The 12,727-nt window shown below is 50.4% G+C and overlaps 1 protein-coding gene across 1 annotated transcript in view; it reads left to right on the forward strand.

Moving 5' to 3' along the window:
• Positions 1-12,727, forward strand: part of dnaaf6 (dynein axonemal assembly factor 6) — a 94,351-nt gene that overhangs the window by 1,029 nt on the left and 80,595 nt on the right. Inside the window, exon 3 of the mRNA XM_038774585.1 lies at positions 2,894-2,960. Coding sequence (XP_038630513.1) covers positions 2,894-2,960 — 67 coding nt within the window. The remainder of the gene's footprint in view (positions 1-2,893; positions 2,961-12,727) is intronic.

A 12,727-nucleotide genomic window follows, 5' to 3' on the forward strand; every position in this document is an offset into this window, starting at 1 on the left:
TTTCTAAACAACATTTAAATTCAGGCGAAAGTTACTCACGCCGTAAACCCCCCGGCACTGCTGTGGGCAGCACAGTAGCATGGTGGTTAGCATAAATGCTTCACAGCTCCAGGGTCCCAGGTTCGGTTCCCGGCTGGGTCACTGTCTGTGCGGAGTCTGCACGTCCTCCCCGTGTGTGCGTGGGTTTCCTCCGGGTGCTCCGGTTTCCTCCCACAGTCCAAAGATGTGTGGGTTAGATGGATTGGCCATGCTAAATTGCCCGTAGTGTCTTAAAAAGTAAGGTTAAGGGGGGGTTGTTGGGTTACGGGTATGGGGTGGATACGTGGGTTTGAGTAGGGTGATCATTGCTCGGCACAACATCGAGGGCCGAAGGGCCTGTTCTGTGCTGTACTGTTCTATGTTCTACATCCCTCAATCCCCTCTCACTCTCAATGTATACACAGCGAGGTTGAACTGGACATAACACCTCATCACATGCAGTGAATTACATGCAGAGAGTGCCTCAGTTTAACCTCATTTGAAATGCAGATCTTTGAGTACAAGGCCTGGATAGTATGCTCAAGGCTAGCAGTGGGGTTTGAGGTCACAGCTGGTGACTGGTTTAGCACAGTGGGCTAAACAGCTGGCTTGTAATGCAGAAAAATGCCAGCAGCGCGGGTTCAATTCCCGTACTGGCCTCTCCGAACAGGCGCCGGAATGTGGCGACTACGGGCTTTTCACAGTAACTTCATTGAAGCCTACTTGTGACAATAAGCAATTATTATTATTAACTATCTGACCCAAAGACACCTGAGTACTTTTCTGAGTAAGCTATTCCATGTTGGATTATTCTTCAGATGTAAAAGGTTCCATCAGACTTAACTTATCTTCTATATAATGATATTGTCTTCCCTGTTTGTAAACCATTTGTCTGCCAATGTATATCAGACTATGACCAGAATAAATCCCCAAAACTTTCGTCGTGTCTATTGATCTCGAGGAGATGAAATCCCATAATGCACTATACTCTCTTCTGCTAAGGAGGCAGAAGTTTGTGTTGATAACTGTTCTCTGGATGAGTGCAGGGTGGAGTCTGTACGGATGACAAGGAAAGGACAGAAAATCAGATTTCTTGACCTGGTGTGTACCGGGACCAGATGTTAGAAAACAAATCATGCAGATCGGTTTGGCCTGAGTGAGATGAAATTCCTGGAGAGTGGTAGGACAGCTCCTTTGGGGGAGCAGGGGTCAGCAAGTTCAGGGAAGGGAGAGAGAAAGTCAGCACCTTTGAGGAAGAGAGAGTCAATACCTTCAGGGGAGGGGGACATAGTCAGCACCTTCAGGGGAGAGAGAGAGAGAGTCAGCACCTTCAGGGGAGGGGGAGAGCGATTCAGCACTTACAGGGAAGGGAGAGAGTCAGCACCTTCAGTAATGGAAGTGAGGATATTGAAGACTATGCCTAATTTAATCTAATGGCAGCCATTTGAAGGTTTTGATGAAACTGAGCAGCAAGCGGAGAACACATAAACTGACTAAAAGTTTCTGTAGGTATGTAAAGAGAAAAAGATTGATAAAAACGAATGTAGGCCCCTTACGGTGAGAAATGGTAGAATTCAAAACAAGGAACAAAGAAATGGCTGAGGAATAAATTTGTATTTTTCTTCTGTCTTCACAAAAAAGACTTGAGTAATATACCAGAGATTCTGAGAAACACCAGTTTTAGTGAGGAGCTGAAGGAAATTAGTATTAGTAGAGAAGTGGTTTTAGGGAAATTAATGGGATTGAAGGCTGATAAATCTCCAGGGTCTGATAATCTGGTAGCAAAAATAGGAAGGCAGGTTATTATTTAAATGGATGTAAATTAAGAGAGATGGATACTCAGCAAGACCTTGGTGTCCTCGTGCATCCATCACTAAAAGTAAGCGCAGGTACAGCAGGCAGTAAAGAAGGCGAATGGTATGTTGGGGTTTTCGTGTCCTTATCTGAGTAAGGATGTTCCTGTTATGGAGGGAGTGCAGCAAAGATTTACCGGGCTGATTTGTGGGATGGTGGGACTGTCATATGAGGAGAGGCTAAATCGGTTAGGATTATATACGTTGGAGTTTAGAAGAGTGATGAGGGAATTGCATAAAAATTTATAAAATTCTATCATGGTAGATTCAGAAAGAATGTTCCCGATGGTGGGGGCGTCCAGAACTACGGGTCATAGTTTGAGGATAAGAGACTGGGGTGAGGAGTAATTTCTTCGCCAAGAGTGTGGTGAATCTGTGGAATTCATGACCACAGAAAGTAGCTGAATTGAAAATATTATGTAATTTCAAGAAGGAATTAGATATAGCTCTTAGGGATAAAGGGATCAAGGGATATGGGGGGAAGGCGGGATCAGGTATTGAACACGATCAGCCATGAACATAATGAATAGCGTCGCAGGCTTGAAGGGCCGAATGATCGCCTTCTGCTTCTATTTTCCATGTATGTTTTTATGTATTACCGTTGCACCCCAGAAATTTGATGAAATGGAGTGGGATGCACAGAATCAGCAAAATAGTTTCCTGTAAAATATGTCCAAAGGGGCGGCACGGTAGCTCAGCATTAGAATTGCTGACTCACAATGCCAGGGACCCAGGTACGACTTGGGTGACTGTCTGTGAGGAGTTTGTACAATTTCCCCATGTTTGCGTGGGTTTCCTCTCACAGTCCAAAGATGCGCAGGTTAGATGGATTGGCTTTGCTAAATTTCCCCTTAGTCCCCAAAGGTTAGGTGGGGTTATGGGGATAGGGCAGGGATGGGGCCTAGCTAGGGTGCTCTTTCAGTGGGTCAGTGAAGACTCGATTGACCAAATGGCCTATTCCTGCACTGTAGGGATTCGATGAAGGTGCTAACCATTGAAAGTTGCACTGTGTCTTTTTACAGCCTGCTAAAAGAACCTTTGATCTCAACCCTGGGCAAATTGGACCAGCAAGAGGATCGAATCCCACAGGTAAAGAACTCAACAGGTAGAAGTAATTTTAACACCTGAAAGCTGGATTTAATTAACCAGGTGAACATTGTTTTATTTTTGTGTGCATGAGGTCCAGTGGAAAAAGTGATATTTTAGAATCTGTGAATCATAAGAACATAAGAACTAGGAGCAGGAGTAAGCCACCTGACCCTTCAAGCCTGCTCCGCCATTCATAATCTTTTGTGGACTCAGCTCCACTTTCCCGCCCGAACATCATAACCCTTTATTCTTCAAAAAACTATCTATCTTTATCTTGAAAACATTTAATGAAGGAGCCTCAACTGCTTCACTGGGCAGGGAATCCCATAGATTCACAACCCTTTGGGTGAAGAAGTTCCTCCTAAACTCAGTCCTAAATCTACTTCCCCTTATTTTGAGGCTATGCCCCCTAGTACTGCTTTCACCCGCCAGTGGAAACAACCTCCCTGCATCTGTCCTATCAATTCCCTTCATAATTTTATATGTTTCTACAAGATGCCCCCACATCCTTCTAAATTCCAGCGAGTAAAGTCCCAGTCTCCTCAACCTCCTCGTAATCCAACCCCCTCAACTCTGGGATTAACCTAGTGAATCTCCTCTGCACACCCCCTAGCACCAGTATGTCCTTTCTCAGGTAAGGAGACCAAAACTGAACACAATACTCCAGGTGTGGCCTCAATAACACTTTATACCATTGCAGCATAACCTCCCTAGTCTTAAATTCCTTTACTCTAGCAATGAAGCGCAAAACTCAATTTTTCTTCTTAATCTCCTGTTAGTGATTATGATGTGGTGTGCAACATATGAGATAGAGGCTCTTTATCTCCACTCATGTTCCTGTCTCTGTCTTGTTTTCTCACCCTGCACTTCCATCTATCATAGGTTACTAAGGGCTGTAACGGGCAAAACTGTGGAGACGGACTATAATCGTTCAATTCCTCCTTGGATATTGGGTTGTACCAGAGGACTAGAGGATTTCAAAAATAATAAAATTATCTTTATTATTGTCACAAGTAGGCTTACATTAACACTGCAATTAAGTTACTGTGAAAATCCCCTAGTCGCCACACTCCAGCGCCTGTTCGGGAAAACTGAGGGAGAATTCAGAATGTCCAATTCACCTAACAGCACGTCTTTCGGGACTTGTGGGAGGGAACCAGAGCGCCCGGAGAAAACCCACGCATACTCAGGGAGAATGTGCAGACTCCACACAGTGACCTAAGCCGGGAATCGAACCTGGGATCCTGGAGCTGTGAAGCAACAATGCTAACCACTGTGCTACCGTGCCACATGTCAAAATCCGAATCTACGACCTCTCTCATTTCGTCATTTTGGCCCCACTTGGGGCAGTGTATTAGCCTCTTTGAACTTTGGATTTGGCTTAATCATTACTTTCCTCTCCCGAGAAATTTTACATAGAACTGGACATCTGGCTCGAATGTGTTCAAAGTGCTTACACATGATTCAACCTTGTGCTTGCTCTTGATAAGATCCCGGACTTGTCTGGCGGAAGATTGACGCAGAGATACACTGGGCTCCGTCTGCAAAGTTTCTAACATAGTTTTTGACGAACAGGACACCACCCTTGCAACTCTTGGCTGTGCCATATTTTCCGGCCGATATCAGGGAAAAACCATACTAAGACAGGTTTGAAGCCTCTGGCCCATGAGCAATTCAGCTGGTGTTACCCCGGTTGCAGCGTGTGGAGTGGTCTTATAGCAGAACAAGAACCTGGCCAGTTTTGTGTCCAGCGACCCTGAAGTCTGCATCTTGAGTCGAAGTTTGTACCATCCTTTCCACTAACCCTTTTGAGGCCGGGTGATATGAGGCCATCCAAATGTGCTGCATCCCATTAGCCTTCAGGAAACTCAAGAACTCTTCACTTGTGAAGGTTGTTCCATTATACGGTAATGAATAACTCCGGAATTCTGTGTGTACTGAAGGACAAACATACGGCCGGATTCACTGTTCCTGAGACTACATGTTGATGTCGGGGCAGGACTCGTGGACTTCCACAATAGCAAAACTGGGGCTGCACCTGGATCCATTCAGCGACTGTTAAGGGGCTACCACCAGCACCACTTGGAACATAATTGATTCCAAATAGAAATGGTGCCAGATTCAGAATTGGCACTCAGGAGGCCGGCAAGATGCAGCCACATATACGCAATTCACTCACCATACACACCATCCCAGCGAACAAGATAGCACTGGTTGCACTGGAGCGTGCCCATCGGGCTGATGGCCCTGTATCAGCTGGCTGGGTCAGAGGGCGCTTTGAGGGAAGGATAGACGGCCACCATGGGACTGGCAAAATGGTGGGGGGGTCACCCACAGTAGCACTGGGAGGATTGAGGCTAAACATGGGACTGGGAGGATCAAGACACCATGGGACTGGGTAGAAAAAGGGTCACCATTTGACTGAGTGGATGGAGTGTAAAAATGGAACCAGGCTGTTAGAGGACCACCATGTTATTCGGGGTATAGAGGGTTACAATGGACCTGGGAGGATTGAGGATAACCATGGGACTCAGAGAATGGGGTCAGCATGGGATTGGGAGGATAGAGGTTCACCATGGTGCTGGAAGATTGAGAGTGAACATGGGACTGGGAGAACAGAGGTCAAACATGGCACTGGGAGTTTGGAAGGTCACATGGGACTGGGAGGATCAAGACACCATGGGACTGGGTAGAAAAAGGGTCACCATTTGACTGAGTGGATGGAGTGTAAAAATGGAACCAGGCTGTTAGAGGACCACCATGTTATTCGGGGTATAGAGGGTTACAATGGACCTGGGAGGATTGAGGATAACCATGGGACTCAGAGAATGGGGTCAGCATGGGATTGGGAGGATAGAGGTTCACCATGGTGCTGGAAGATTGAGAGTGAACATGGGACTGGGAGAACAGAGGTCAAACATGGCACTGGGAGTTTGGAAGGTCACCATGGGATTGGGAGGAGAGAGGGTCACCATGGAACTGGGCAGATAGAGGATCACCATGGGACTTGGATAATAGAGGGCCACCATGGGACTTGGATAATAGAGGGCCACCATGGGACTTGGATAATAGAGGGCCACCATGGACTTGGATAATAGAGGGCCACCATGGGACTTGGGTGATAGAGGGTCACTATGGGTCGGGGATCATGAGACTTGAGGAGAGAGGGTAAACATGGGAGTGGGATGATAGAGGGTCACCATGGGACTGGGAGCCGAGAGGGCCGCCTTTGTACTGGGAGGATAGAGAGAGGTTAAACATTGGACTGGGAGGATAATGGCACACCATGGGATTGGGAGAATAGAGGGTAAACATGGGACGGGGTGACAGAGGGTCACCATGGAACAAGGAGGATTACCATGAGACTGGTCACCATGGGACTTAAATAATAGAGGGCCACCATAAGACCATAAGACATAGGAGCAGAATTAAGCCACTCGGCCCATAGAGTCTGCTTCGACATTCAATCATCGCTGATACTTTTCTCACCTCCATTCTCCTTCCTCCTCCCCATAATCCCTGATCCTCTTATTAATCAAGAACCTATCTATCTCTGTCTTAACAACAGTGATTTGGCCTCCACAGCCTTCTGCGGCAAAGAGTTCCACAGATTCACCACCCTCATCTCTGTTTTAAAGTATCATCCTTTTAGTCTGAAATGGTGTACTCTAGTTCTAGTTTCTCCGACAAGTGGAAACATCCTCTCCACATCCACTCTATCCAGGCCTTGCAGTATCCTATATGTTTCAATAAGATCCCCCTCATCCTTCTAAACTCCAACGAGTACAAACCCAGAGTCCTCAACCGTTCCTCATACGACAAGTTCTTCATTCCAGGGATCATTCATGTGAACCTCCTCTGGACCCTTTCCAAGGCCAGCACATTCTTCCTTAGATACGGGGCCCAAAACTGCTCACAATACTCCAAATGGGGTCTCATACAGCCTCAGAAGTACCTCCCTGGTCTTGTATTCTAGTCCTCTTACATGAATGCTAACATTGCATTTGCCTTCTTAACAGCCTGGGACTTTGAGGATCGAGGGTAAACATGGGAGTGGGAGGATAGTGGTTCACCATGACACTAGGAATATAGAGGGTAAACATGGGACTCGGAGCATAAAGGGCCACCACCTGGAGTGCCTGGATGGTAGAGGGTCACCGAGGTCAGGGATGATAGACATGGGACAAGGAGGATAGACTGTCAACATTGGACTGGGCAGACAAAGGGTAAACATCGGACGTTGAGTTTGGAGGGTCACCATGGGGATGGGGAATCACACCCCGACTGTAGAGCCCCTGGCGGAGAAGAAAAAGCTACAAATGCTCTCCATGAGGAAAGCGGTACACTAACTCTGCCAGGAACAGGGGACGTTCTACGAAGACAAAGCCTGCTGGCACACCAGCTGAGAAAGCAGGCAGCCACTAGAGAGATTGTGCAAATTAGAGGCAACAGGCACATTGGAAACAGTCCCAGACAAGTTTAACTAAACCTTTGAGGCCTTTTACCGGGGATTGTACAGCTCAGAGCCCCCACCGGAGAGGAAACGGTTCCTCGACGGACTAGACATGCCAGATGTGAGGGAGACAGAAACCAGGGCCTGGAAGCACAGCTAGAACAGGGAGAGATCATGGAGAGTATTAGCTCCATGTAGGCGGGGAAGGCGCCGGGACCGGATGGGTTCCCGGCGGACTTCTACTAAATATTCGCGACAGAACTGACCACACACCTGCGGGAGATGTTCCCAGACTCGCTGATGAGGCGCACACTGTCATCTACGCTAGCACAAGCCCCGATCTCGCTAATACTTAAGAAAGACAAAGACCCAAAGGAGGGCTTTCCATACAGACCCATCTCACTACTAAACGTAGATGCCAAAATACTGGCCAAAATCCTAGCCAAAAGGCTGGAGAATTGCGTTCTAGAGGTGGTCGCAGAGGACCAAACGGGCTTTGATAAAAGAAGACAGCTAACATCGAACATCAGGCGGCTGCTGAACGTGATCATGACCCCATCCGGCGAGAGAACACCTGAGGTGATAATCTCCCTGGACGCAGAAAAGCCTTCGACAGAGTCGAGTGCAAGTACCTCGTAGACGGCTTGGAACAGGGTTCATCTCCTGGGTTAAGCGCCTGTACTACGCTCCAATAGCGAGCGTACGGACAAACAACACCAGCTCCTAGTACTTCCAGCTGCACTGGGGCACCAGGCAGGGATGCCCGCTGTCGTCATTGCTGCTCGCCCTAGCGATCAAACCACCAGCGATCGCACTCAGAACAGCAAAAGACTGGAGGGGGATCTAAAAAGATGCAGGGAGCACAGAGTCTCTATGCGGATGGCCTGCTCCTCCATATCTCGGACCCACAAAGCAGCATGGAAGATATCATTGCACTCCTGAAAGAGTTTGGTGCCTTCTCGGGCTACAAACTCACCATGAGCAAAAGCGAGATCTTCCCGGTGAACACGCAAGGGGGAAGAGCAAAAGTGGTGGGACTTCTGTTTAAACAAGCCCAACACAAAATCTGCTACCTGGGGATCCAAATCGCCCTTGATTGGATTGGTTGACAAGTGGAACCTGACCAAAAGGACCTCCAGAGATGGAACATACTCCCACTCTCCCTCACGGGGAGAGTGCAGACGATCATAAAGTCATAGATGTTTACAGCACGGAAATCAATGATCAAAATGAACGTGCTGCTCAGGTACCTCTTCCTACTTAGATCCATCCCGATCTATATCCCTAAGGCCTTTTTCAACTCATTGGACAGGTTAATCATGGCGTTTGTATGGGGGTGGGGGGTGCGCGGAAGAATGCTAGGATCTCAAAGAAGGTCCGACAGAAAACAAATTTCCGGCGGGGGGTGGGGGGGCAGTACTACCACTGGGCAGCGACAGCTGAAAGAGTAATGGGATGGATTAAGGAGCCAGAAGCAGAGTGGATTGCGCACAGGGGGATCTCGCTCCGGGCCCTCGCCACAGCGGCACTCCCATCCCCACCAAAAGAATACTCTAGCAGCCCAGTGGTGGTAGCCACCCTCCAGACCTGGAACCAGCTACAGCAACAATTCAGCCTGACCGAAATGTCCGACAAAGCCCCCATCTGCAATAACCATAAGTTCACGGCAGCACTCACTGATGCCACGTTTAAAAGGTGGAGACAGGGCAGGGGGACACTGACAGTCAGGGACCTATACACCAACAGCAGGGTCACAACACTGGACGAACTGACCAGCTAGCTGAAGGCAACAAACTCAGATACCTGCAGCTTAAAAACTTCCGGCTGAAGGAGACCAGGACGTACACCCGACCACCGCAATGGATGCTACTCGAAGAACTACTGGACGTAGAGGTTCTAAGTAGAGGAAACTGTAGCGACATTGATGCACCATCAATTGGACTCGAGTCGTAGTGAAGTTCCAAACAACAGGCTTTAATACGCTAGATGTGTGCCCGGCAGTGGTCGTACAGAGAAAGGCCGACTGCCAGTCGGTACGAGTTCTTATACGCCGCCTTGTAAGCTGAGCTACCAACCTCTCAGCCAATCGGCGGGGAGTCACATGACTAGCCACAGCCAATTCGCAGAGAGGCACATGACTTGCCTGGGCCAATGGGCAGCGGGACTGCTGTACCAATGGCAGCTTGGTTCTAAGGTAATATGATCTTCCTAGTCATACTACCACATTCACCCCTTGTTGAGAAAGAAGCGGGGGGGTGGGAAGGAGTGACGGGGGAGGGGGTCCCATAAGACTGGTAGTGAGACCTTCTCAAGTAGTACCGAGGTAACTATGACTGCCCACTGGTCCGCGATGAACGAGTAAGAAAAACCAACGTACTGACAGTGTACAGAGAAAAAACAATAACCGTAATAATAATAATAAAAACACAGGCAAGGAACATATGCCAAACATGAAAGTCCATAAGGTCCATCAAATTGACTCAATCAGCCGAATGGGTGCCTTCAGTGTCCTGCCGGACCTGCGCAGCGGCACCGGTGACGTTGGAGCAGTGGTCGTCCGTGACTCCGGGAGCGGCGGTCATGGTCCTGTGTCCGTACCCCTGGTCGGAGCTAGCGGTAGTCAGGCCGGGGGAGGGGGTTCCTGTGCGCTGGGTTGCGGGGGCGCTGGGGGCAGTTGGGACTGGGGGGATGGTGTTGGTGCTGGGGGGTGTGGCCTTACTCCGGCGGATGCCAGGTCCCGAAGGGAGACCGTGTCCTGTCGTCCGTCGGGATACTCCACGTACGCGTACTGCGGATTCGCGTGGAGTAACTGGACTCTTTCAACCAACGGGTCGGACTTGTGCACCCGCACATGCTTTCGGAGCAGGATGGGCCCGGGATGGCCAGCCAGGTCGGGAGTCGGGTCCCAGAGGAAGACTTCCTGGGGAAAACAAGAAGACGTTCGTGAGGTGTTTGATTCGTGGCAGTACAGAGGAGAGACCGAATAGACTGGAGGGCGTCTGGGAGGACCTCTTGTCAGTGGGAGACCGGGAGACACCTGGACTGCAGGGCCAGTAGGACGGTCTTCCAAACCGTACCGTTCTCCCTCTCGACCTGACCGTTACCCCGGGGGTTATAACTGGTCGCCCTGCTGGAGGCGGTGCCCCTGCTGAGCAGGAATTGACGCAGCTCGTCACTCATAAAGGAGGACCCCCGGTCGCTGTGGATGTACGCGGGGTAACCGAACAGGGAGAGAATGCAGTGGAGGGCCTTGATGATAGTTGTCGTGGTCATGTCGGGCAGGGGATGGCGAACGGAAAGCGGGACTACTCGTCAATCACATTTAAGAAATATGTGTTGCGGTTGTTGGAGGGGAGGAGACCTTTGAAGACGTTCGATAGGGCGGGAAGCCTTTACAGATGTGCCTGCTCAGGGCGGTAGAAGTGCGGGTTGCACTCCGCGTAAATGTGGCATTCCCTGGTTACAGTCCTCACCTCCTCGATGGAGTAGGGCAGGTTGCGGGTCTTGATAAAATGAAAAAAAAACGGGTGACCCCTGGATGGCAGAGGTCCGCGTGGAGGGTGCGGAGGCGGTCCACCTGTGCATTGCGCAGGTACCGCGGGACAGGGCATCAGGAGGCTCATTGAGCTTCCCAGGACGATACAAGATATCGTAGTTGTACGTGGACAACCCGATCCGCCACCGCAAGATCTTGTCATTCTTGATCTTGCCCCTCTGTGCATTATCGAACATGAAGGCTACTGACAGTTGGTCTGTGAGGAGGGTAAACCTCCTGCCGGCCAGATAGTGCCTCCAATGTCGCACAGCTTCGACAATGGCCTATGCCTCCTTTTCCACTGAGGAATAGCGGAGTTCGGAAGCGTGGAGGGTCCAGGAGAAAAAGGCCACGGGTCTGCCCGCTTGGTTGAGGGTGGCCACCAGAGCTACATTGGACGCGTCGCTCTCGACCTGGAATGGGAGGGACTCGTCGATAGCGCGTATCGTGGCCTTTGTATGTCTGCTTTGATGCGGCTAAAGGCGTGACGGGCCTCCATTGACAGGGGAAACGTGTTGGACTGGATGAGGGGGCGGGCTTTGTCGGCGTAGTTAGGGACCCACTGGGCGTAATATGAAAAGAGGCCCAGACAGCGTTTGAGGGCTTTGAGGGAGTTGGGAAGGGGGAGTTCCATTCGGGGGCGCATGCGTTCGGGGTCGGGGCCTATCACTCCATTACGCACTACGTAGCTCAGGATGGCTAGACGGTCGGTGCTGAACACGCATTTGTCCTTGTTGTAGGTCAGGTTCAGGAGTTTTGCAGTTCGGAGGGATTTTTGGAGGTTGGTGTCGTGGTCCTGCTGGTCATGGCCGCAGATGGTGACATTGTCGAGATACGGGAAGGTCGCAAGTAAATCGTATTGGTCAACTATTTGGTTCATCTCCCTTTGGAAGACCGAGACCCCATTTGTGACACCGAATGGAACCCTTAAAAAGTGGTAGAGTCGCCCATCCGCTTCGAACGCAGTGTACTTTCGGTCACTCGCGCGGATGGGGAGCTGGTGGTAGGCGGACTTAAGGTCCACCGTGGAAAAAGCTTTGTACTGCGTGATCCTGTTAACCAGGTCGGAGGTACGGGGAAGAAGATACGCGTCCAGCTGCGTAAACCTGTTGATGGTCTGACTGTAGTCAATGACCATCCAGTCTTTCTCCCCAGTCTTAACCACCAGCACTTGTGCTGGCCGGGGGGGGGGGGGGGGGGGGGGGGGGGAAGACCCGCGGTCGCTGTCCGGGACGGCAGCGCCCGACTTGGAGAGACAGACGGCCGCAAAGTGGCCCTTTTTGCCGCAGCTCTTGCAGACTGTTGTGCGGGCCAGGCAGCGCGGGGGCGTGCTTGGCCAGACCGCAGAAATAGCAGCGGGGGCCCGTGGGCTTATCGGGGCATCCTGCAGCACAGGTCTGGGGGTCCGAGTCAGCAGGGTGAGGGGGGTTGTGTGCCACGCTGCCCAAGGGGGCGAGAGTCCGTGCCTCAGTGAGGCATAGAGTGTCCTTTTCTAAAAGTCTCTGGGGTATTTGGGGTGACTGCTTGCCTGCCACGAAGGTGTCCCTGATCAAGAGTTCGGTGTGCTCCACACCAGTGACCTGCGGGCAGGCGCAATTTCTCCCCAAGACAATGAGGGCCCGATAGAATTTGTCGAAGGACTCACCGGGGAATTGTTGCCTTGTTGCCAGGAGGTGCCGCGCAGAGACCTGGTTTACTGGCCTGATGAAGTGTTCTTTTAGTAGATCCATAGCGACATCATAGTCCAGTTCGTCCTCTATCATAGAGTAAACGGCGGTG

Source organism: Scyliorhinus canicula, chromosome 17, assembly GCF_902713615.1.
Source record: "Scyliorhinus canicula chromosome 17, sScyCan1.1, whole genome shotgun sequence".
Lineage (NCBI taxonomy): Eukaryota > Metazoa > Chordata > Chondrichthyes > Carcharhiniformes > Scyliorhinidae > Scyliorhinus > Scyliorhinus canicula.